General features: G+C 46.8%; 2 protein-coding genes across 6 annotated transcripts in view; one reads left to right on the top strand and one right to left on the bottom strand.

Moving 5' to 3' along the window:
- Positions 1-15,762, top strand: part of GPR26 (G protein-coupled receptor 26) — a 65,530-nt gene extending 49,768 nt beyond the window's left edge. For 2 of the 5 annotated variants that reach the window (XM_060286068.1, XM_060286061.1), the window contains one exon: positions 6,181-7,023. In XM_060286068.1, coding sequence (XP_060142051.1) covers positions 6,181-6,559 — 379 coding nt within the window. In that variant the 3' untranslated portion in view covers positions 6,560-7,023. Of the gene's footprint in view, positions 1-6,180; positions 7,024-9,116; positions 9,656-15,615 lie in introns of those variants that run through there. The other 3 variants (XM_060286067.1, XM_060286062.1, XM_060286063.1) reach the window with 3 other exon arrangements.
- CPXM2 (carboxypeptidase X, M14 family member 2) overlaps positions 1-26,851 on the bottom strand; it is a 154,912-nt gene that overhangs the window by 2,131 nt on the left and 125,930 nt on the right. The gene's annotated exons all lie outside the window — the stretch shown is intronic.

Genomic DNA, 26,851 nt, shown 5'->3' with positions numbered 1-26,851 from the left:
CTGGTGTGAGAATAACCAAGTTTACACGAGGCTAGCACTCAAGGCCAAGTGTGCCAAGAGCCAGGACATTCCAGCGGGACGCAGGTGTTGGGTGGTTATCAAAGAAATTCCCACAAGTGCATGTCTTGGGTTAATCACAACCTTCCTGAACAATGTAAGAATCGTTGACTGCTTAACCACAATCCCCTCCCTCCTAGCTCAGCTGCTACTGTCATCTGGCTGTCTAGCTCCATCTTTTTCTTTTAAGCTCACGTATTACACATTTATTAATTTTTTTTTTTTTTGCGGTACACGGGCCTCTCACTGCTGCGGCCTTTCCCGCTGAGGAGCACAGGCTCCGGACGCACGGGCTCAGCGGCCACAGCCCACGGGCCCAGCCGCTCCGCGGCATGCAGGATCCTCCCGGACCAGGGCACGAACCCGTGTCCCCTGCATTGACAGGCGGACTCCCAACCACTGTGCCACCAGGGAAGCCCCACATTTATTAATTTTTAAAAAACATTCAAAATACCTAGGCTTATCTAGACATTTTCTATTTCATGAACTCATCATTTCTTTTCTATACCTTATATCTTCCTTCTGGTATTATTTCTCTTCTTCTTGAAATATATCAATTAGAAGTTCCTCAGTAGGGATCTTCTGGTGGTATCAGGGGCAGGACTAGAGTGAGGCACCTACGGTGTAAGTTTTAAGGAAGCACTCACTCTGAGGTGCTAATTCTAAACTGTCACGGCCCTGAAAGTGAGCACCTCCTTAAATTCCAATGCCCCCTGGCACCTCGCTTGCCTCACCCTCGTCCCAGCCCTGGAGGTAAACTTCCTGTTTTTATTTATCTAAATGTATTTATTTCACTCTTATTCTTGAAAGGTAGTTTCACTGGCCATACAAAGTTAACAATTATTTTCCTTCATTTATCTGAAGACAGTATTCCACTGTCTTTTGGTTTCCATTGTTGTTATTGAGAAATCTGTTCCCCATATAATAGTTTTCATTTTGTAAGTAATTTGTCTTTTTTCTCAGGCTGCTCTAAACCATTCTATTTGACTTTGGTGTTCTGCTGCTTAAGTAGATGTATCTAGATGTGGATTCCTTTTAGTTAACCAGCTTAGTTTTGAAGGGCTTGCTGATCTGAGAAATCCCCCCATTATCTGTGGAAAATGCTTAGCAATTATCTCACTGAGTAGTGACTTTTCCTCAATCTCTCCATTACCTCTTCTAGAACTTCAAATATATGTTGACCCATCATACTTGACCTTGCATTCCTCCTAACTTCTTCATGTTTTCATCTCATTTTGTCTCTGTGATGGTTTCTGAGTAATTTCTTTAGATCTGTCTTCCAGTTTCTAACTCCCTCTTCTGCTCCATCTATCCTGGTCTTGAGCCTCTTTGTTGTCTTCTTAATTTCTGTCACTATAGTTTCAATGCCCAAAACTTACACCTGCTCCTAGTCACCTTTTATATTCTTCTGCTCCTCACTCAGGTTTACCATTCCCTCTATATTTCTTCAACAATATTCAGCATACTTACTGTATACTCTGGACTTGAGAATTTCATTATTCAAAATCACTGTAGGCCTACTTTTCATTTGCTGTTTTGTCTGACTGTTGCTCAGATAAACAGAACTTACATAGGAGATTAAAGAAAAAACTAAAGCAGGAAAGGGACTCAAGATTTCTTGGGGGAAGGCACATGTTTCAAGAGGTGTTTGGGAAAGACTTCACTGAGAAGATGCCATTTAAGCAAAAACTTGAAGATGATGAGGCAGTGGGCATTGCTAATATATAAGGGAACAGCAGGTGCAAAGGCCCTGAGGTGGGGGGGTGGGTCTGGCATCTCTAAGGCTGGAGTAGAGGAGTGAGAGGGAAAGTGGTGTGAGGGCAGGAAGGCAGGATGGTAAGAGGAGGCCAGACCGTGAAGACCCTGTGGATCATGGTAAATATATTTACCTTTACTCCGTGTGAGGTGGGAGCCACCAGAGGGCTTGGGGCAGAAGAATGATATGTTATGACTTAGGTTTTAAAAGAATCACTCTGGCTGTTGGGTTGAGAAATGGCTGGAAGCGGGGCAGAAGCTGGGAGAGCAGTCTGTAGCAAGCACGGCTAGAAGTGAGTTGATATTCGTCCATCAGATCTGGAAATATTTGGAAAAGAAGCACTAGGGGGGTGAACTGGGGAATTGGTTGGGGTGCGAGAGAAAGAGGGAATCAGGCTGAACGACTCCAGGATTTTTAGCCAGAGCAACCAGAACGACGGAATCTCCCCCAGCCTGATGTGGGGAAAACTGTAGGAGAGGCAGGGGGGTGAGGAGAGATCAGCGGCTCAGCTGGCTGCGTCCGAGCTGCCCAGGCAACTTCTATGTGGGGCTTTCCGGTAGGCAGAGGGGTGGACAGTGTGAGTTCAGGGGAGAGGTCTGGGCACAGACACAAATTTTGGAGTCGTCGATGCAGTGAGATGAGTAGAGATAGAAAAGGGAAGGGGTCGAAGACCCGAGTCCTGTCCCCAGGCCCCACTCTCAACAATGAGTGCGTGATCCAATGATAACGCCTGGACTTCGGGGTGGTCTTTTAAGATCACTCAAAGATCGTTCACATCTGCTGACTTGAAGGACACCCGGGTGAATCATTTTTATGTGGCTGACGACAAAGGCGCCACAATCCAGTTCTGAGCCATGTGCCCAACCCCCCGGGGCCAGCCTTGCCAAGTCTTCTCGGGGCTGATCCTGGCCGTGCCGTCGCACCCGCTAACCCTCCTTACACACTCTCTTTCCCGCTCTGAAGAGCTCTTCCCCATTCCGGCAACGGACAAGTGCCGCCTCATTCAGAAACAAGATCACAAGTCGCCTCCTGGACTAGTTGATGTTTAGGGGCTACAAGTATCAGGAAACAGCCCCAATCCAGGTTGGGCTTCAGCTGTCAAACTACAGACTGGAGGAGAGAGGCCAGGCTAGGATCGTGGATCATGTGGCCGTCAACGCCGAGGAGGGGTGGGGCCTGTGAAAAGATACACACCCCATTCCATTCGTTCCCTGCCTATTTGAAGGGGAAGAGCGAGCTAAACAGGTCTCTCCATAATGCACAAGACTTTCCTGGCCCCGGGGCAGGGAGGCGGCCCTGTTCTCTGGCTGTACAGCCCCTAGCAGCCTGTTTGCTCTGATTCCTGGTTTGCTTGTCAGCCTCCCCACGCAGACTGTGAGCTTCATAAGGAAAAGGGCCACACCTATTCAGCAGCGTGTGGAGCAGTGCCCGGCAAACAAGAGGTGCTCGGGAGACAGTCTGCAGTGAGGAAATGGACACAGGTTCCTAGATGGAGCGTGTGTGCCAGGGACGCGCAGATGCCTTCTCATTCTCATCTCCGCTCCCAAAACATATCCGTTCAGCCTCCAAGAGGCCAAAGTCATAGCTCCTACCTTCGGTTCTGGAGCAGACCAAATGCTTGTCCAAGCTATTCACCGTCACATAACTGAAACTATGATGCAGTCTAACCTCTGACCTTAAAGGCTAACAAAAGCCAGCCGCCTAGTAGCCCAGCAAGCCTTCGGCCGTGAGGACCCATGAATAAGATTTGTGGCGAGCTGTCCCGGAGGTTTCTCCTACATCATCCAGGGCACGCCTGGTGACTTTTCATTGTGATTTCCAGGAGTACATGTCTCTCCTAAGAGGGGATGACCTGTGCACATGTGGATATAGAATTTCACGTCTCTAACGTATAAGCATCCGTACACACACACACACACACACCCCTCTCAACACAGAAGATGCCTCAGGACCACTGGTCTCCTGTCTGCAGGGAAAGTATTGAGGCTTCCAACGCTACCTCTGTCTCCATCCCGGTCTCTATGGAAACCTTGAAAACAGACAGGACTAGGCCAGGCTGAGTTATTTGTCTCCTAAATGAGGAGCCATAGCAGAGCCCAGTCCCTGCGGCTACGAGTTAATAAGACAGTGCCTTTCAAATAGACAAGCGCTACACTTCTCTGCCTCTAAACACTGGGCCCACGTAGACCAGGGACAGTCCTTCAAATAGAGCCAAACGTACCTCTGTGTGAATATAGTCTGTGCTAGGACCAAATACAGGCTGATGTCTGCAGAGGAAGAAGTATCAACTAATGTGATATAGCTACTGTTTAATAATAATAATAGAAATGAAATAATAAGAGGTATAATAGTTGAGTACTTCCTATCTGTCAGGCACTGCGTGTAATGCTTTACCTAAAATTATCTCCTGTAATCTGCACAAAGATTAATCTCACTACAGTTACATAAACACCGTCAGAGTCCCAAATCCACGGGTGCCCTCCCTCTGCTGGGGGCCCCTGCAGTCTAGTTGTAGCGGGCTGTTGCTTGGGTCTGCTCTGCCCTGCACCATCGCCCTTCTTCTGGTAACTGCGCTTTGGTCTTCCTTTGGGAAAGGCTCTTCCCCACTCTGTCTGGGTGGCACTGTTTGAGAGTTGACTGCATCCCAGCTCCAGGGCTGGATGTACAGCCCAGGTCTGGCTGGCCAGCACCTTCCTTAGCCATGCTCACACCAGTTCATGGATGGGTACTTGGCCCTGTGAGCATGTAGGCTTGGAACTGCTAGGCACTTATTTGGGTTGTCTATCGCTGTATTACAAGCCACCCCCAAACTTAGTGGCTTAAAGCAACAACTATGTTATTATCTCTAGTGGTTTTGTGGCTTCACTGGGATCATCTGGGATGTTCTTCTGTGCCATGTGACGATGCTTGGGCTGTACCCGTCTGTGGGTTCTTCTGGGCTGGAACGTCCAAGATGGTAGTTGATGCTGGCTGTGGGCTGGGAGCTCAGCCGGGGCTGCTGACCAGAGGGTCTCTGTTCCCATCACAGCCTCTGTACATGTCTGGGCTTCACGGTGTGTCAAATCAGCTCCACGAGCAAGTGGTCCAAAGGGACAAGCCCAGTGTGCAAGCACTTATCAAACCTCTGCTTGTCATTTCATGATTAACATATAAACAAAATCATGCAGTATGTGACTTGATGAGCTTGGGTTTTTTTTCACTCACATAATGACCTTGATGTCCACCCAGGTTGTTGAATGTTAACAGTAGTTCATTCCCTTTTATTACTGGGTAGTATTCCGTGGTACGGATGTATCACAGTGTTTCAATCCATTCATCTGTTGATGGATATTAAGGTTGCTTCCAGTTTTATTACAAACGAAGCTGCTGTGAACATTCATGTACGTGTCTTTGTATAACATGTACTTTTGTTTCTCTGGAGTAAACACCTGTGAGTGGAATCGCTGGATTATTTAGTAGGTCTAAGTTTAACTTAAGAAAATATACCAAACTATTTCCATTTTACGTTCGCACTAGTAGGATGCGAGAACTCTAGGTCGACCACATCCTTACCAACATTTAGCGTGGCTGGTTTTCTAAATTTTAGTAATTCTCTGACATATGTCATGGTATCTCGTTGTGGTTTCAATTTGCATTTCCCTAATGACTAAGATGTTGATTGCATTTTCATGTCTGTTTTGCCCTCCACATATCTTCTTTGATATATAGAATCCTAATATAAAGCCTAAAACCGTAAGACTTGGAGAAGAAAAAAATATTTGTGAGCTCAGGTTAGACCAGTATTTCTTAGATACAAAATCAAAAAGTATGATCCAGAAAATAACAAATTGAGAAACTGAACTTCATAAGACTAAAAACCCGTGTTCAGAAGGCATTTGAAGAGAATAAAAAGGTTGCCACTGTTTTTATTTCATTTTATAGAAGAGTATGCGGAGTCTCATAAAGATGAAGTGATTGGCCTAAGGTTACTCGCCTGGAACACGAGGATCAGACTTTGAACCAGATTGTGAACCATTCCAGGTTGCATACTCTTCAATGGTTATGCTCTAGTATTTCCTTGCAATGTACAAGCCTCAATTTTCCCTTTAGAAACGGGTGCAACCCTTTAAAGCACTTTCCAGTAACTCAGAGATGGTGAAACACTCTGAAACATTTTCAAAGTCCAAAAAGAGAAGAACAAAGACAGGCATGTTTAGAAAAAATCTCAACAACTTAAATACTCAGAACAGCTCCATCAATAGACTCAACACTGCATCCTCGAAGTCTATGAAATGATCACTCCTTCAGCCTCTTAGGAGGAAATGGTGAGGTGTATTCTAGAAAAATGGTTTCCAGCCAAGACTTCAAAGGTGGTCCTTCCCTCACAGGTGCTCAAGGACCCCGCTGTGTTGGCTTGAAGAGGAGGCTACATCTCCAAGCTGGGGCCATGAGAACTGTCAGGTAAGACTTGGCTGGATGAAGTTTGCGGACTCCCTAACGGCACCAATGGCAAGGCTCACTGGACTGGCGGTAGGAGGAACCAGCCCCTCTCCACCTCCTTCACTTTACTTCTCATCCCTCAGCACAAAGCTTCATCTCATCGTGCTTGCAAAGTCCACACTGAAGGCAACTTCTCTTGGATCATCTTCTAAGTCTGCCAGGCTCAGCCCCACAGGGATGCAGAGTCCAAGATCAATAAAACACATCTTAGCATGTGCTCACCGCAGTCCTCTCCACACAGCTCCTGCACACACGAACCAAGGTTAAAATAAGCACCAAAGGAGATTTTGAAGGGAAAAAGAGGATGCAGATGGGTGCTCAGAGAAGAAGCTGGTAGAAGGGAAAGAAAAGTTAACAACAATTCGCTTAGTCTGGAAGTGTCAGGAGGGACTGTGGAGAAACACAAGTATAATAGGAGGTAAAGGGGCACCATCGTTTCAAAGCACCACTGCTTTTATAGACACCAATATTTTAATCAGTATTACACCACACACAATATAGATGAATTTTCCGTAGATATCTTTCTCTTATAAAAGAATTCACAGTCATTACTAAGCATTTTGTATGTGTCAAGCACTTTCTAAAAATTATTATATTTCATCTTTTAACAGTCTGGAAATGTTGGTATTATGATCCCCATTTAAAAGATGAAAAATTTCAGCTCATAGAGGTTAGGGTCTTAGACTTACTAAGTGGCAAATCTAAATTCAAACTCAACCATTCCACTGTACCTCAGGGAGGTTTCTGTCATGAAATGGATAAAAGTCACTGGTATAAACCAAATTCTCCCGGGGTGGGGGAGGGGAGAGGGGGGTTATGATTAACATAGAAAAAGGAGGTAGTTTCATGTGAAGAGACCACAGTAGGTAGGAAGGCAGGAGTGGAGGATAGAGTGAGGGGTGGCTGAAGGTTGGTGGAGGGGTTTCTGCAGGAAAAGGGAAGCAGGAACTTGGGGGCATAGCAAAGAGTCCCTAGGTCTTTGGTCGGGCTGCCTGAACCTGAGCTGCTGGAGTGGGATAACGGAGTGTGTTATGGGGACTTTTAGCTATGGGCTGGCTCTCTCATGCAATCATTTCAAGCCAGCCGAGGGCACGGCAGGGGGTGGGGGTCCTCTGGGTGCTCAGCAACAGTCAGACTCTCCTGCTCAGGGACCCCAAGTTAGGTCCATTTGCTCCTAGGAACTCTGGTCCAGCTGGTAGCCTCTCTTCAGTCTTCCTGGACTGTGGCTTTTGGCTGAAAACAAACGTGGCACCCAGACTGTCTTGTGGTCACCCCAAAACTACCTGAGCCCCAGGCTCACCTGGGGATCAGCTGGTTCCAAAGCACAGGTAATGCCAGATCTCCCTGCCCTAGAATAACTGACTCCAGGAATTCTGTAACACTGCCAAGACATTTCCATGGGGATTGTGCAAAGTCATGTCTCCAGTTTCTAAAACTGAATCTACCTTTGGTCAGGTTCAGGGTCAGGAGATGCGAAGGGAAATCAGCAGGTTAACAGGATGACCTACATTACCACTCAGGACTGTGCTTTTATCCTTCACAAGACCCTCAAGTGATATCCATGTTCAGCCCTTCTGTACCCCAATCCAGAGTTAGAGTCATCTTGAGATTGCAGAGTACAGTTTTATACAGAAATTCTTCATTAAAAAAGAAAACCCACAGCCTGAGTTTTGATGGCAGAAATGTGCTATTACAGGTTCAAGAGTTTCTTCCCTTCCTCCCGTTTTCTCAGTCAGGGAGGACATTCCACTGGCCATGCAAAGGCTCATCAGTAGATTGAGGGGATTTGGCAAATACAAGCTAATAAGGTGCATCTGTGAATTGGAGTAGCAAGCAAGACGAAAACCAAAGAAATGTGTCATCTGAGCTGGTTCCCTGCACATCCAGTTGTCCCCAAGGCCCTGCTTCCCTCTTCTCCCAAAACAGCATGTCCTCCAGAGCCCTTAAATGTCAGGGGGGAAAGGGACTTCCCCAGATCATAAGCGGGGCTAGCAGGGAGAAAAGGTGGGCGGTGGTACCTGTCTACAGACGCTGTTCCTGTAGACCCAACATGGGGGCTATTCCAATTCACAGAGTGTAGTTAACTTGGGGGCTTATACGTGTATTCCCCCCAAACATCCCCCCTACAGCACAGGCACGGGGTACACCTGTCAGGGAGACACATTTCCTCGTGGGGCTTGTGGAATCTTATGAATCAGACTCAGAGGCAACCTTAGCACTTGAAGGGAACACAGAGGCCCAATGACGTAAGATGGTTTTATCAAGATCACCGATAAGATGTTGCGAAGACCAGATCACGGGTTCCTGCTCCCAGGCAAGGGCACGGCCAGCAGAGTAGACACACATTCCACACGCACCAGGGTTACAGCAGTCCACAAGGCTGCGAGAAGCACCGTCTTCACAGGGCTGACAGGTTGCTTCTGCAGCCCAGCCATCCTCTTTTTCTGGGAACAACCCGACTGCCCTTTGTAGAACCACCCTCTCCCCCATTCTCCAACCATGTTCTTAAAATGGGCGTGATCCCCTCCCCCCGGCCCTGGAGGTGGACATGTGACCCAGGCCCAGCCACTTGGAGCACTGCATCCCCTGTGCCAAAGACATTGGGTCAGAGATGGGCATGTCCCCCTGTGAAATAAGAAGAATATATATTTATATTTATACTTATATTATTTATATTTATATGCGTGTGTCTTTGCTCTCCGTTCCTGCTAATATTTGGTCTATGACCCTGGTTCCTGACACACAGAGTTCCTAAATCCCTTGGAACTTCCTGGGTGAAAGGAGCCCTTTCGTTTTTTTTTTTTTGTTTTTTTTTTTTTTGCAGTACGCAGGCCTCTCACTGCTGTGGCCTCTCCCGTTGCGGAGCACAGGCTCTGGACGCGCAGGCTCAGCGGCCATGGCTCACGGGCCCAGGCGCTCCGCGGCATGTGGGATCTTCCCGGACCGGGGCACGAACCCGTGTCCCCTGCATCGGCAGGCGGACTCTAAACCACTGCGCCACTAGGGAAGCCCCACCTTTCGTTTTTATGAGGTGACTCTGGGTGGGCTTCTGGATGGGGACTGCTCACTGGAAAGATGAAGCCATGATTAGAAGCTTGGGACTTTCAGCCCCACCCCCCATTCTCCACAGAGGGGAGAGGGGCTGGAAGTGGAGTTAATCATTGATCATGCCTATGTGATGAAGCCTCCATAAAAATCACTAAAGCATGGGGTTCAGAGAGCTTCCAGGTCAGTGAGCACATCCACGTGCTAGAAGGGTGGGGCACCCCAACTCCACAGGGACAGGAGTTCTTGTGCCCGGGACCCTTCCAGACCTCTCCTTATGTATCTCTTTATCTGGTTGTTTATCTGTATCCTTTATCATGTATTTTGTGATGTAATAAACTGGTGAACATAACTAAATGTTTCCCTGAGTTCTGTGAGCTATTCTAGCAAATTATCAAATAGGAAGAGGAGGCCGTGGGAACCCCAAATTATAGCCAGTCGGTCAGAAGTGCGGAGGACAACCTGGGACTTGTGACTGGCCTCTGAAGTGCGGGCAGTTTTGTGGACTGAGCCTTAACTGTGGGTAGATAGTGTCAGAACTGAACTGAATTGTAAGACATCTAGCTGGTGTCAGAGGATTGGCTGGCATGGGAAAAAAAAACCCACACCTGGAGTCAGAAGTATTCAGTGTGAGGGTAAAGGAAAACAGCGTGTTTTTCCTAGGCACAACCCAAATTTGAAGAACCACTGTCAATCCAAAAAGATTTCTTGGAATTATTAGGGGAAGGAACTCTCCTCTCCTGGTGTTGAGCTGGTAGGATGGTCTGGTACTGCTAAGGCTTATTCCCAACAAAATATGTTGAGAACCCTCCCACCATGAAGCAACTTCAGAGAAAATCAGAGACAAGGTATGAAGAAAGATTTCCCATGACATCATCTGCACCCAGATCCAACTATGCCTGATGTCCACTCACTCCTTGAAGTTTCAGCTGCATCGAATGAATTCAATGAATTCCTTCTTATCTTAAGCCCATTTCAGTTGTGTTTCTATCACTTGCAATTGAAAGAGCCCTGACTTCTATCATGAGGATGAGCCTACGTACCCCCTTCAGATGGAGCTACCCTTGAGAAGCAAAGTCAAGAAGGAACAAATCAAACCCCTTTCCTATACAGGACCTCCACTTACACTCAGACCACTCCCAGCTGTCAGTTCTCTCCTCTTCTCCACCGCATAACCAACGCTACTTCCCCTCCCCTGCTTGTACCTCACTTCAACCCCCAATATCCCAAGTCCTTCTACTTTGCCAGGCCATTTTGAGCAGCCATCCCCGTCTCTGTCCCTTTCCCTCAGAGTCATTTTTGGTGCCAGGAGCCACAACTCTGTGAGGGGCCTCTCTCCTACTCCCTTTCCTGGCGCCAGGGGAACACTTTTCCTTCCTGCATCCCTGCCAGGAGAGAAGAATTAGGCAGAAGCAACATGTAGCATCTTATTGAGCTTTTCTAGGACATAAAAGGAAAAAAAATCCCAAGAAATATAGAATACAGCTTTTTCTTTGGAGGACTGGTAGACAGTGGCAGTTACAAACAAGTTTAGAAGACAGGAGTTCCTTTATTTGAATCGCTTAGAGACAATATTACTTGTTCCCCCAAAAGGTTAATTAAAAAATCACCCAAAATGTGATCTTGGTAACCTCACCTCTCCTTAGAGCTCATATTCCCCACTGGCAGCCAGTTTTGGGGAGGGGCTTAGGCTGTAATTGAGTTAAATGCTTTGAAGAGATTGGATCAGACTCTAAAAGTTGAAATAAAGGTACTCCTTGTTTTCCAGAGTTACCGATAGGATCTTAGAGGTTCTATGCACTGGGTGTTTGGAGGTGGGGTGGGAAAGAGCAAAGGAAAGGAAAGGAAACTTTAGCAGAGCTATAGGTCAAATCAGAAGTTACAAACTCGTGCCCACAAACCCCAGCCATTATTTTTATTTGAATTAGTGACCAACATGTAACTCCCATAACAATCCCAATTTCTGGCTTTTCTTGAAAACCTAGCAGAGCTAGTAGCTCTGGGCCACCTCTCCGTGTGGCGCTCGGTAATTCCGGGCTGGGAGTACACGCTACAGCTGCCCTGTTCCCGGCCTGGCACACCCAGCCGCCACCCCGTCCTGCGTCTCAGCTTGAATGAAAGCAAGATGGCGTCTCCTCTCGCAAATCACCGCCGGGCCTGGGAAGCCGGTTAGGGCACGCGGGTCCTGTGAGGAGTGACCGCAGCCTTTCTGCTGGTAGGAGAAGGGTGGCAGCTGTTACAGCAAGGCCCTGCCTCCCCCCAGACCTCCTTCTCCCTGAGGGTCCCCCCAGCCTCCCAGGAGGCCTGTCCCCTCCACCCCACCCTGCGCCCCGCACGGGCTGGTACAGCCACACTCTCGGGCTTGGAAAGGTAGGCCTGCGTGGACCCGATTAACCCCAGACCATGCGGAAGAGGGTCTGGGGCTGGCTCAGAGACCACTTTTCCTAGAGAAGGACTTCACATAGAAGATGGAGATTGGGAAGTCCTAATTCAAATCTTTCTTTAAAGAATCTTAAGGAAAGGAAGCCCCATGACCCTGTGAAACAGCCCATAATCAGAAAATGGGAGGGCTGCATTGCCGCCGGTGGCTCAGTGATGCTGGCTGTTCCCAGGGGCTGGGCGTGAAGGATGCCATTCCTGAGCTGGCACACCCTTTTCATGCCCCTGTGCCTGAGGCTCAGCTTGAAGAAGAGAAAGAGGGTGCCTCCTCTCACAAACTGCTGCGTGGCCCCAGGAGCCCCGCTAAGACGGGCGAGGGATTCGCCCTTCAGGGAGTGCGTGGGGATTTGTAGAAATGACTCTCTGACCTGGCCTTGCACTAATACCTAGTTCTCCAGGGCCTCTGGGGTTCAGGAGGGCAACTCCTCATCGTGCGGAGGCTGGAAATTGGCAAGTGGTGACAGCTAAAGGAACCCCTAGAAGAAACTCCCATTTCTCTCGCCTACAGTTATTTTCTATTGCCTGATAAATGTTACACCCAGAACTCACGTCAGGAACAAGAATGTAAATCAGCCTCTGGCATTTATGCTGAGTGGGGTGATTGACAGTAACTTAAGTGTGTAAGCTGATAGCGTTAATTTTTCAGTAGATTGACGCATCCCCAGGAGAACACACAGTTTCTTTTCGGGTCACAGCTACTGTCGACCACATTTTTCTTCCCACAGAAGGTACATTTCTTTTTCATAAGGATATTAGGATATAAACGTTACATGAAGCATAGGATACTTGCCTTTTTACGTATATTGTAGAGATACGTAAACAGGCAAGGACTAACACTTAGCTAATTATAGCCTCTGGTTGGTTAAACCACGCTGGACAAATCCTCTGTACATCTGACAGGCACCAGTTGGGACAATTGTCTCATCTTTGAATCCATTTCCAATGTACAGAAAAATGCCATGCTTAGCCCCCAAAAGTATAACCAATTAATAAATGGTAGCATAGGCTCCACTCCTGAGAAAATGATGACTTAGGCTTTCTTCCCACTAGCACAAAGGGGAAGTAGAGGGTTTTTTCGTAAAGACCCTTAAGAGTACAAGAGAATCCTGCCTGAAGACAAGCTTTTGTTTTTGTTTTTGGCGGGACGCGGGCCTCTCACTGTTGTGGCCTCTCCCGTTGCGGAGCACAGGCTCCGGACGCACAGGCTCAGCGGCCATGGCCCAGCCGCTCCGCGGCACGTGGGATCCTCCCGGACCGGGGCACGAACCCACGTCCCCTGCATCGGCAGGCGGACTCTCAACCACTGCGCCACCAGGGAAGCCCTGAAGACAAGCTTTTAAAATGTTGTAACAGCACCTGGGTTTTTTGTTTTTGTTTTTTGGCTAAAGCTAATGGATTTAATCAGCTCGGTTCAAAGAGATGTGGCCTGAATATGGGTGGGATAGATGGGGGAGATCCATGGCAGCCTTGATGAGTCATGGCCTTGACTTCAGTCCTATCTAACGAGTGGAAAGGAAGGATTGGCTTGGAAGCACCAGAGGGCCTGTTTCCAGAATAAAGCCATCACCAGAGATGTCTGCAGGGAACACAGGCTGGGTGTGGTGGGAGAACACGGCCTGCAGATCAGCGTCCACTCTGTGTCCATTGTCTCTGCGGGGCCGGCAAACATTTATTCACCAAATATTTGCTTTTCTGTCTCCAGGCGTATTGCCTTCCTGCTTTTTGAAGTCACAAACCACTACTCCCAACATCCTCTTGTTTTTAGCTGAAGATGACATCCAAGGTGAGGGTTGCAGCCATTTCGGTGACTTAGCTTTCCTGGGCCTCTCCCACGTACCTGTGTTATTAAACTTTGGTGTGATTTTCTCCTGTTAATCCGTCTCATGGCAATTTAATTCTTAGACCCGCCAGGAGGACCTAGTACAGCAGAGGGGAATTTCCCCCTCCCTGACACCACCAGCTTAGCTGGACCTCCTAGGGGTGGGGGTGTGTTTTTCCCAGAACATCTTATTCCTCCGCAGTTAGAGGACACCCATCTCCTAATCTCACCACCCCCGTATCCCTTCAGGAAGGCTTCAGATTTACTGGCCTCCTCTCTCCCTCCAGAAATCCACTTACTTGGACCAAGATGTTTACATCCGTAGACCTTTTTCCACGTGTCCTTCCTGGGTGACTTTGACCCGCAAATTAGTTGAGCGCATCCGTACATTTGACAAGGAATTACCTCACCTGGTTTCCTGCACCTGTGAGCTCATGGATGGTCTATAAGCCACAGCAAACCCACTAGGGCACCACTAAGAACACCCCGAAAGTGCCATTTCCATAAGGACAGAAAGCAGCTCTTGGCAGGAAAGAGGTCTCTACAGGGCCCTCCCCTTTGTCCTGTCACTAACTTTAAACCGGGCAGCCCCACGCTATACTCGTCTCCGGCCCTAGCACACCACTCAAATCTTTTGATCACACAGTACACTTTGCCTAATCTGTTGGTTCTTTCCATAGATCGAAGAAGTAGAAATGAAAATTAAGTAATTAACAGATGACAAGGTCTCTTCCCCAGCTTCCCCTTCAGTAATCTCATGAACAAACTGTGTGAAAAAGACAGCATCTAAAGAAAGATCACGAGGAATCGACAAGCCTGCACACAAGCCTGCATGCAGTGGGGGAGGGCCACGACTCTGACCCCCCATCTCAATGATTAACTGAGATTACTTCCCTTTTTCCTTTTGAAAACTGTCAAGGCCGAGCAAGATCTTCAGAGGTGGTTTCTGGGGGACACCGAGTCCACCATCTCCCCCAGGTTGCCAGCATTCTAATTAAAAGCAACTTTCTGGGCTTCCCTGGTGGCGCAGTGGTTAAGAATCCGCCTGCCAATGCAAGGGACACGGTTTGGAGCCCTGGTCCGGGAAGATCCCACATGCCGCGGAGCAACTAAGCCCGTGCACCACAACTACTGAGCCTGCGCTCTAGAGCCCAAGAGCCACAACTACTGAGCCCACGTGCCACAACTACTGAAGCCTGCGCGCCTAGAGCCCATGCTCCACAACAAGAGAGGCCACCGCAATGAGAAGCCCGCGCGCTGCAACAAAGAGTAGCCCCCGCTCGCCGCAACTAGAGAAAGCCCACGCACAGTATTGAAGACCCAATGAGCCATAAATAACTATATAAAATAAATAAATTTATTTTTAAAAAAAGATGGAGGGGCTTCCCTGGTGGCGCAGTGGTTGACGGTCCGCCTGCCGATGCAGGGGACACGGGTTCATGCCCTGGTCCGGGAAGACCCCACATGCCACAGAGCGGCTGGGCCTGTGAGCCATGGCCACTGAGCCTGCGCGTCCGGAGCCCGTGCTCCGCAACAGGAGAGGCCACAACAGTGAGAGGCCCGCATGCCGCAGAAAAAAAAAAGGTGGAAAGGCAATGCAAACAAAATAAAATTTTAAAAAAACAATAAAAGCAACTTTCTACCAACATCTCTCCCTCCCCCTCCCCCTCTCTCTTTGATTTTCAAGTGGCAAGCAGCTGGACCTGATTTGGTAACATTTCCTCCCCTGCTGTACCCCTGGCCTCAGCACAGTGCTTGGGGAACAGTAGGCTTCAGTCAATCTGTTAAGTAAATGAGTCAATGAATAGAAATGTTCAGCCCAACTTCAGTTCACTTGCTGTCCTCCAGTTACCTGTGGTCCAGGATTCCTTGTAACCAACAGCGTATCAGGGAGGTGAGGGGGCAGAGATCACTGGGGTCTTCACTAGTGCAGGGCATCAAGGTGGTGAGTTCAGAGCATCTTCCACTCAGTCCTCACATGCATGAGTCAGTTTCCCGGGTTGCCTTTCTCCGGTTGCAGGTGCGTTTGGCGACCAGCACCAGTGCCCCTGGGTCCACCTGTCATCTGAGCTTCACACTGACTTCCTGTGGGCAGTGTCCGCCTCAAGGCTCTGTGTGGCTTGCATCTCACACTCGGGCCCTTCTCTGATACCCAGGAGCCCACCAGCCCTCACACCAGCTTCAGCTTCCTGTCCCTCATGTGGATAACAGCGGGAGGCATCCACCTGCTTCTCAAAGACGCTGGGGGCGTGAACCGCCGTTGACAACGGCAGCAACCTTGTCTTGGCCTCTCCTTCCTGCATCACTTCCCCGGCTTCCTCACCCCTGTTCCCTGGGATCAACCCCCTAATAAACTCCCTGCACCCAAGTTCTTGACTCAGACATTACTTTCAGGGAACCCCAAACCAAGGCATAGAGTTAGACAAAATATCCCATTGTGGACCCTTTTCTGCTCCAAATTCCCATCTTGCAAACCTTTTAATTATCTATCCTTTTACTAAATGCTATTCCCTCAAAATTTCTGCTTCTCGATACACTGAAAAGAACTTAGGCAAGTTACTGACAATTCCCAGGCCTCACCTGGCCCTCAGTAAAATGGAATAATTACACCGATCTTCCCATTTCACTGCTGTCTTGGGGGACAGCCTAGGCAAGCTGGTGCTTGAGCAATGCTTTCAAAGGGACCAGAATCGCCAAAATTAGGTTTACAATTAAATCCTAAAGTGTGTCCTGCAGTTTCTTGATTTAAAAAAAAAAAAAGGCCTATTTATCTTCCTTTCCTAAGAACTAAAGAATTTTTCCACTCCATTTATTAAAAAAACGTTTTTAACATGCACACTTTTATTTATTTTATTTATTTATTTTTTTTGCGGTATGCTGGCCTCTCACTGCTGTGGCCTCTCCCGTTGTGGAGCACAGGCTCCGGACGCGCAGGCTCAGCGGCCACGGCTCACTGGCCCAGCCGCTCCGCGGCATGTGGGATCTTCCCGGACCGGGGCACGAACCCGTGTCCCCTGCATCGGCAGGCGGACTCTCAACCACTGCGCCACCGGGGAAGCTCTTAACATGCACATTTTTAGACAGAAGGAACCACTCTGAAATGTTTCCATTACTTCTCAGCACAAAGCCATGCTCCCGCTCTCTTATATTTCTTGGAATTGCATATGCGGCCTCTGCCGAGCTCTCCGCGGTCCTGGAGCACCCGCAGGGCTCTGCTCAAAACTGAGTCTGACACGTGAGGTCTGGCATGATCCTGCTCTGCTTTCCTCCTTGCCATCATCTGTCTCTCCTCACCTGATTGTTTTCCCTCTCTAACGGGGGATCCTTTTCTAGCTCCTCAAACACAAAACACCTTGTGTCTGTCTGTGCCGTTGTACAAACTGTTCCCTCTCCCCGGAGAGGCCGTTCTTCTTCTTCCTCTCTCGGTCTGCGGGGTGGACTAGTTCATCTTCCAAATCCAGCTGAAGGTCACCTTTCCTGCCCTGCACCACCCCAAGACATCAAAGAGAATTGACCTGCCTCTAAAACTGCTATCAACCATAAATAAGATGAAAAGACAACCCTCAGAATGGGAGAAAATATTTGCAAATGAGACAACTGACAAAGGATTAATCTTCAAAATATACAAGCAGCTCATGCAGCTCAATATTAAGAAAACGAACAACCCAATCCAAAAATGGGCGGAATACCTAAAGAGACATTTCTCCAAAGAAGACATACAGATGGCCCAGAGGCACATGAAAAGATGCTCAACATCACTAATTATTAGAGAAATGCAAATCAAAAGTACAATGAGATATCACCTCACACTGGTCAGAATGGCCATCATCAAAAAATTCTACAAACAATAAATGCTGGAGAGGGTGTGGAGAAAAGGGAACACTCTTGCACTGTTGGTGGGAATGTAAATTGATACAGCCACTATGGAGAACAGTATGGAGGTTCCTCCAAAAACTAAAAATAGAACTACCATATGACCCAGCAATCCCACTACTGGGCATATACCCTGAGAAAACCATAATTCAAAAAGAGTCACGGACCACAATGTTCACTGCAGCTCTATTTACAATAGCCAGGACATGGAAGCAACCTAAATGCCCATCGACAGACGAATGGATAAAGATGATGTGGTACATATATACAATGGAATATTACTCAGCCATAAAAAGGAACAAAACTGGGTCATTTGTAGAGATGTGGATGGACCTAGAGAGTGTCATACAGAGTGAAGTGAGTCAGAAAGAGAAAAACAAATACCGTATATTAATGCATATATGTGGGAGCTAGAAAAATGGTACGGATGATCTTATTTGCAAAGCAAAAATAGAGACACAGACAAAGAGAACAAATGTATGGATACCAAGGGGGAAAGGAGGGGTAGGAATTGGGAGATTGGGCCACATATACACTATTGCTACTATGTTTTACAAAACAGACAACTAATGAGAACCTACTGTATAGCACAGGGAACTCTACTCAATGCTCTGTGGTGACCTAAATAGGAAGGAAATCCAAAAAAGAGGGGACATATGTATACGCAGAGCTGATTCACTTTGCTGTGCACCTGAAACTGAAACAACACTGTAAAGCAACTCTACTCCAATAAAAAGTAATTTTAAAGAAGTAAAATAAAACTGCCGTCAGAGTCCTTTTTTTTCTTTTTTTTTGGCTCTTGCCTCTCTTTTTCTGCCGGTGCTCTGACCATGAGGCTGCAGTCCCGGTGCCTACCAGGATGGGACCACAGCAGACACTCAATAAAGGCTTTGGACAGCAAAGCTTCTCTTAGGACAAACCTTCATTTCAAGGGAATCCACAATACACTGCTACGGGCAGGAAACGAGATTTCCTTCACGGGAGAAGGTATGATCCTGCCACAGGGTCACTGGAATGGTTGTGTTTCATTTCTGTACAGGATGCCTTTACATCGTAAAATCCCAGGAGGTACGGTGGGTACTTTGATCTCACCCAACCCAAGGCCTCTACCCCAAACCTCTCCTTTCCAGATCCCCCTGGGCTGGTACTTGATTGGCCAGAGCTCCCAACAATCATGGGTCTGTGTTTTCCCACTGAGTAGGGAACCGTCTTCGAGGCAGGAACCCTCGTTCTCTCTCCCTCTTGAGCCCTTACTCAGACCTAAGCAGGCCCAGCGCGTGGAGACAGGCAGGCCCTCACTTGGATTCCCTTTTCATTGTACAGCGGGGTGAGTCCTTGTGAAATTCCTGTATCCAACATCACCGTTGGGGGTGGGTCAGGGATTGTTTTTTGACCAGAGAACGCTTCATGGGCTCAGCTCTTTATAGACTGGCCTTGACTCCTTCTCCACCTTCATTCTCCCTTGCGTGGAGCCTCTTGGGGCCTCCGGGGTTGGGTGGGAGGTGACTGACAGGGAAGGACCTAGGTATTTCTGCACCTCTGGGCTTACAACCCTCAAAAGCACACACATCCCATCTTGATCCCAAATGACCCCTGTTGCATTGATAACACTGAGTGTCAGCACAACAGGCACAGAGAATAGACTAGAAAGTGGCCCTAAGAACCAAACCAAGGGTCTGCATGTGGAGGAAGCCCAGTAGTTGACAGCACGGTGGAGGGAAGCTTTGATCTGAGTGGGGGTCCACATACCATTGTCCAAAGGCTGTAAATCCTAAACAAACAGTCCCACAAGCCAAGCAAACATTTTTGGTTTGCCTTTTTGTACGACAAGGGTGCAGGGTGGGTAAGAGCCCTGCACAGCTTCCCCTGTACAGCCCTTACTAGTGGGTCAACCACCCTGTTAACTTTAATGTGCTCTGACCTCACTCCCTCATTTGCATAATGGAGCTGATAAGAACTTCCCCCAGGGTATTGCTGGGAGTTGCAAATAAAATAATGGCTGTGCAAGTCCTTGGTAAACTACAAAATGGCGTGTAAATGAAAAATTTTTTTATCCAGTATTCCCTTAAAAAGAAGAAAAAAACCCAAACAAACCCAAAGTTAATAGAATTGATTCCTAGGAAGTGATTTTCATAAAGCAGAAATGTCCCTTATTTTCTGCGAACCTGCTCCCCCAAGTCAGCCGCAGGCAGGCTGTTTGTTTCACCACCTCCTTTCGGATCACTGAAGGGACCCTGCGTGCTCATCATCGCTGCTGGCTCATTATGGAGGTGAGGACACCAAGTCTAAGCAGAATCAAGTGACTTGCTTGGAGTCAACAAGGCAGCGAGTGACAGTCTGAAATCAAATCTTCTCTCTCTCCTTGTAATGCCCAGGCTCTCCTGTGAAGTCAGTGAAGACCCCTCATGGGAGAACAAGCAGGGGCTATTTATTCAGAGGTGGTTATAGGAGGGAGGCAGCCACTATCTCTTGCATTTTGGCAGAGATTCAAAGGCAGGCAGAGGAGCAGAAAGCTTTAGGGGAAACAGGGAAGGCTCCAGGTGCGCCCTGACTGGAGGCTGTAGCCCTGGGGAGGCTGGAGGCGGACTAATTAGAAGCTGAGCATCATATGCGATTGGTTAGGGGACATACTGAACTGTCTCTGGTTAGTTCCAACTTGGAAGCAGGGACAGAAATTAGTTATTGATCAAGTCCTGGCCATTTGAGGTAGATGTTACCAGGGTTATTGTTTGGCTTCCTGAATTATCACAAGAGATGTGAGACTCAGAATGCTTTCTGACTTCCTGCAAGTCCGACTTAGAGAGCGCAGGCTGGTTTCCTGGGCTGGTTGCTGCGGACTGTGGGTCAGAATCCTATTTTTATATATGCTCTGGCTGCCATCGATTTGTATATTCAGTTTCTCACTCCTCTCTACCACCTGACGCAAAGCCCAACCCTTCACAACAGGACACATTGCTTTACTAGGGTTTTAGGAGAACACAGATCATTTAATCCCCTATGAAGTAACTGAACAAGCAAGCAAACACCCTTAGGTATTCCTTACCTTTCTGCTAACCAAAAGAAGTATTTTGAAAAGTTCCTTATTTATTGATCAGCTAGAAAGTATGAAGCAATGTTCTGAAATAGTATGCTTCTATTCTCTGCAAAGGCAAAATTATCCAAGGTCACTGACATGGGTTCACCAGGCTGAAAGTTCCCACTCAGAAGTGTGACCACAGCAGTGTCCATGGTTCCATCAAGGTCAGCATACTGAAGCATTTTTCCACTCCGGAATGCTTACCAATGGCTGCTGAGTTAGGAGGTGGTACCCAGCGACAGCTTGAGAAACATTTAGAAATAGCAGGCGATTTGGTGAGGTTGTCCACAAAGGACCTCAGTGCATAATGCAACATCTGAACACAGGAGCTGAAAATACCCCCAGCAACACGGTTATTCTTTTTAGTCACCGTTCAGCATTTTGGCTTTTGGTTTCTAAAGTTCCTAGGCAGAGACTAAATTAGATAAATATATGCAAAAATGTTCCTGACTTCAGTGTTGCTGACGGGTTGGAGATGCTAACTTTTGCATCAGAGAGACCTGAATTTGAAGCTTGCATCAGTTAGGCTAAAGATCGGCTGCACATAACTAAAACTGAGGCTGAAACGAGGTAGGTGGGAAACATCGAGAGGAAGACAGCTGGGGACTGACATGGTGACACTTTGGTATCTCCAGGCCCCAGCTCTGCCATCCTCAATGCTTGGTTTCCATCTTCGAGGCCCATATCCTAAATGGTTGCTGGAGTGCCAGCCTTCACGTCTCTGTTCCAGGCTGACAGAAGGAGGAAGGAGAAAGAACAAAAAGGCAGGCTCTCCTTTTAATCTCACATCCTGGAATTCTCACTTACATCTCATCATCCAGAGCTTATAAACGTGGTGCCACCCCTACATACAAAGACAATTTAGAAACGCAGCCTTTTCCCGTCCATATTATTAACCCTTGAAAATGACCCTTGAATATACCCAGGGTTCAGTTACTAAACAGGAAGCGGATATTAAGCAAACCCTTAGGCTGGGTTCTCCAGAAGCAGCTTAGAGATGAGGATTTGTGTGGAAGGGATTTATTGGGAAGTCCTGGAAAATGAGGTAAGCGTGTGGAAACCTTGGATCATGAATGAAGGAGTCTAAGTAAGGACATGACGTAAGCCAAGTCCCATCAGGGGTGACCTTGACCCGCCCCGCTTGGACTTCTGGGGAGAGTGTACAGTCAACTCAGAAGTGTCCTGCTCAGGGATCAGGGGGTCAGAGTATTTGCACACTCACATCCATCACTCACTGGGGAGGGGATGCCCAGGGGATGCCCCGGCGGAGCACGTGTCCCCGGCCATTCTGGCTCTGCAAATACAAGCGAAGTGAACCCCAAAGCTAGAGCGCAGCCCCGTACCTAGAAAGACCATTGCTGGCTGTTAGCAGTAAGAGCTCACCTATACACAGTCTTTTGTTTGCCATTTGTATATTTTGAACTCAAATCGAGTAAGAATTGCGTGCCTACCGGGAAAGGGAAGAGCAATTTGCTATTTGGACCTGTGAGTTTTTGCGAACAGTGGCTAAGATGGTAGCGTTAAAGCTGTAAGTCCTCTGTTGATACCTATGTTCGTGTATCTGTAGCTCAGAAAGAACTTTACCTTTCATTGTGTATTTGATGTTTTCCTATCTTCAGAGCCTGTTAATAAGTTAAATTACAAAGTCTCTGAAATTAAAGGTGCAAGGATCTGATTGGTTTATAGAGAAAAACTCTTATAGAAATTATTTCCTGTAATTATCAGAAAATAAGGACCTTAAACTTCTAAAACTTTAAATATGTTAGCTGAAGCTAACTTAGAAGCATTTTAGGAATCCATATAATTAAGGCAAATCTTTGGCAAATGAGACGAGTTTAATAATTTTGATTTACTGAAAATCACTATGTCTTCTCTAATTGATTAATGCTACGTATAATAGGGGACTTTTATCCGAAAAGGTGTTCTTTTTAGACTTACTCCCTTTTACTTATCAAAGAAGCTAACATTATTCCTAGTTAATATTTAAGGCTCTGAAAAGTGTAAATTTGTGTTCAACTAAATTGAATCATTATTCTGACAATCTCTATATTTCAACCGTAATTATGTTTTGTAGTGTGTCAGCTTGAAGATAATTTCCAAGCTTTTTAAGTAATTTAAACCCTTGGACTGACATTAAATTGCATTAACTAAAGGATAATCATTGGATGCCTAGATCATTTCTAAGTAAGATGAATACTGAAACGTTGATGACTAAGCAGTTTTGCATCTATAGACCTCTGCTTCTTATTTTTACATTCATTGGGCCATATTAACATGTACATTTTTACTACTTTTAGAGGTTCCTTAAGGGAGGCATGTGGCTATAGAAATTTGTTATGTCAATTCGCAAGCTCTGCTAGCTGCTAAAATGCTGGTGTGTCACGTGGTTCTCAATTAACCAACCCATTGTTTGCTGGATGAAAGAGAAGTTACTTACTTTGGTTAAAAATTATAATTGCGACAATCAGTTAAGACTATACCAGAAGCAACAGTGAAGGGAAATACAACTGAGTACATCCTCCTATTTTTCAAGGAAAAGAGTAGTTTTGCCCTAAAGCAACGTCTCAAATTTTTTTTGTCTCTGAGTATCTTTATCCTCATAAAAGTGACAGAGGACCCCAAAGCGCTTTTGACTTTAGAGTTTTAGCTATCAATGTTTTCTGAATCGGAAATTGAAACTGAGAATTTTTAAACATTTATTTTATTGAAGTACAGTTGATGTACAACGTTGTGTTAATTTCTACTGTACAGCAAAGTGATTAAGTTATACGTATATATACATTCTCTTTCATATTCTTTAAGTTACGGTTTATCACAGGATATTGAATACAGTTCCCTGTGCCATACAGTAGGACCTTGTTGTTTATCCATCCTCTGTATACTAGTTTGCATCTGCTCACCCCAGACTCCCAATGCATCCCTCCTCAACCCCTCCTCCCCCCTTGGAAACCACGAGTCTGTTCTCTGTGTCTGTGAGTCTGAAACTGAGAATTATTTAAATGCTTATTTATGGACACATTTGAAGAGACCAGTGAATGCATGGCATGTTAATAGCATCTTAGTATTATTTTTAAATGAGTCCTGTCCTCACAGACCCCTGAGACCTGTCCTGAAGTAGAGTGTCAGTTTATTCCAGAACATGAGGGAGCTAATAAGAATAAACTTACAAAGTGAATTTTATTTGCCTTTTTTTTTAACAGATCTTTATTGGAGTATAATAGCTTCACAATACTGTGTTAGGTTCTGTTGCACAAGAAAGCCAATCAGCTGTATGCATACACATGTCCCCATATCCCTCCCTCTTGCATCTCCCTCCCACCCTCCCTAGCCCACCCCTCTAGGTGGTCACAAAGCACCGAGCTGATCTCCCTGTGCTATGCTGCTGCTTCCCACCAGCCAACTATTTTACCTTCGGTAGTGTATATATGTCGATGCTACTCTCACTTTGCCCCAGCTTCCCCCTCCCACCCCAAGTCCTCAAGTCCATTCTCTGTGTCTACCTCTTTATTCCTGCCCTGCAACGAGGTTCATCAGTACCATTAGAACACTACCTAACACCATACACAAAAATAAACTCCAAATGGATTAAAGACTTAAATGCCTTCGTTTTTAATAGCTGAATTCAGAAACTCTCACTCTTCTCCCTATTCCGAATGGCTCTATGGCTGTCTGCATGGGTTCACTAGGAAACTGGCCTCCTTTTTACTAGAATATAATTGGAAAAATTACTTATGCAACCAAGGTCTTGACTGGAATGTCATATTTGAAAATGCTGCTTATTTAATCTGGTAAGACCATGGTTTTTTTTTTTTTTTTTTTTTTTTTTTTTGCCGTACGCGGGCCTCTCACTGTTGTGGCCTCTCCCGTTGCGGAGCACAGGCTCCAGACGCGCAGGGTCAGCGGCCATGGCTCACGGGCCCAGCCGCTCCACGGCATGTGGGATCTTCCCAGACCAGGGCACGAACCCGTGTCCCCTGCATCGGCAGGCAGACTCTCAACCACTGCGCCACCAGGGAAGTCCCAAGACCATGTTTTTTTGAAAACAGCTTTATTGAATATAGTCTATACCATATAATACACTCAGTTAAAGTGTACAATTCAATGGTTTTTCAGAGATGTGCAACCAACCATCACCATGATCAATTTTGGAACATGTTCACTACCCCCCAAAGAAACTCCATACCCCTCAGCTATTACCTGCACCCAGTCTCCCGCTCCCCGCAGCCCCGGGCAACCAGTAATCTGCTTTGTCTCTATGGACTTGCCTATTCCAGACAGTTCACGTAAATATAATCATACAACATGTGGTCTTCTGTGACTAACTTTTTCCACTCAGCATAATGTTTTCCATGTTCACCCATGCTGTAGCATGGATGAGTATTTCTTTCCTTTTTATGGCTGAATAACATTCCACTGTATGGCTAGATCACGTGACATATTTTCATCTCTCTTGAGTATGCTCCTAGGCGTAGAAGGCTGGATCATATGGTAACTCCATGTTTAGCATTTTAAGAATCCTGCCAGACTGTTTTCTAAAGTGGCTGCACTTTTCTCTAAAAATAGTCCACTTTTGTTTCTAGATCTTTTTGTTGCTGAAGGTTCCAAACACTTTAAACACATTAACAATGACTGAATCTCCACAACTCTAAGAGGCAGGGACTACTAAACCCATTTTAGAGATGTGAGATTTCAGAGAGATAAGGCAAGTTGTTCAACACCACTCAGATGGTAAGAGCAGGGATCACACTTAAGCCCGTCCCCCAAAGCTCCACCCCCTCCCTCTCTATCCCACTGCTCCCCACTCTACCCAGGAGATGCAGTGACCCATGGGCTCTTTCCTTCGTCCGCAGATCTGGGGGTACCAGGGAAAATTTCTCCATGACGTTCGAAGGTCCCCCTCTCCTCCTTGCCCTGAAGAATCCCCCTGGCCCTGTGCAGTGTGTTCCGATTGAATCTGCCGAGGGCACAGAACCAGAGCCTGATGTTCTGGAGTCTCTGCACTTCCTAGGGCTGATGGGGACAACACCCAGAGGACAATGGCCTTTGCTGTGTCCCCTTGGCCCATCTGGGGAGGCTGACAGCTAGAGCGCATGTCTAGAGGGAATGAGGGGCGAGGGAGAGTCACACAGGAAGCCGTGACTTTCAGTGAAAATTCATTAAAAGCCATAGGTATTCTTCACAGCCCGGAGATCTACTTCTGTAGCTCCGAGGTTGTTTGTCTCCCCAGCTCAGCTCTTACTTCCCTCACCCACTCCGCTGAGGCAGGTTTCCAGAGCAAATTAGGGTGTAGATCAAGATGGTCGCTTCCATCGTAGTAATTAACCTAAAACCATCAAAGTAGATGGTCGGGCTCCACGTAATGATGCATGCTCCAAGCCTCGGTTTCCTATTTGAAAAATGGAAATAATGATATTTACCTCTAACGATATCAGCAACCGTGAGGATTAAAAGTTATATAGCACGTTGCTGGGAACATAGTGCCTGAAGAAGAATATTTAGCTGCTTCTTCTCTGCCTCTTAGTGCTTGCAGTGTGCCGGGTACCAGCCTAAATGTCCCCCAGCGTGGATCCTCACGAAAAACATGTGAGGTAGGTCCTGTTACTACAGAAGTCCCCTACATACGAACGAGTTCTATACCGAGGAGCACGTTCGTAAGTCCAATTTGTTCGTAAGTCCAACAAAGTTAGCCTAGGTACCCAACTAACACAATCGGCTATATAGTACTGTACTGCAATAGGTTTATGATAATTTTCACACAAATAATACATTAAAAAACCCCACAAAAAATAAAGACAACATTTTTAATCTTACAGTACAGTATCTTGAAAAGGACAGTAGTACAGTACAACAGCTGGCATACGGGGTCTGGCATTGAGTGAACAGACAAGAAGAGTTACTCCACGGAGGAGGGACAGGAGGTGGGAGATGGTAGAGCTGAAGGGTCGTCAGCAATAGGAGACGGAGGGCAAGCTGCAATGTCACTCACACCTGACGTTGATGGCAGAGGTTCCGGTTCCTTGCTGGATTCAATTCTATCTACCCTCTTGAAAAAACGATCCAGTGATGTCTGGGTAGCTCTTTTTTCTCGTCATAGATGACATGGTAGCACTGGATTGCATTCTGAATGGCTGCTGTAACCTTCGTGTACTGTTCTACGTTCAGGTCCTGTGCCTCAAAAAACTAACAGCGCCGCCTCAAATAAAGAAAATCCCCTGCCATTTCCTGTATCGTGAACCTCTTCGGTTCTTCAGTTACTTCTTCCTCTTGTCTCTCTCCGTCCTTTCTCTGGGCCTCCAATTCCATCAGG

Source organism: Globicephala melas, chromosome 16 (assembly GCF_963455315.2).
Source record: "Globicephala melas chromosome 16, mGloMel1.2, whole genome shotgun sequence".
NCBI classification, from domain to species: domain Eukaryota; kingdom Metazoa; phylum Chordata; class Mammalia; order Artiodactyla; family Delphinidae; genus Globicephala; species Globicephala melas.
Note: the sequence above shows the minus strand (reverse complement) of the source record. Positions and strands in the feature narration are given on the sequence as shown.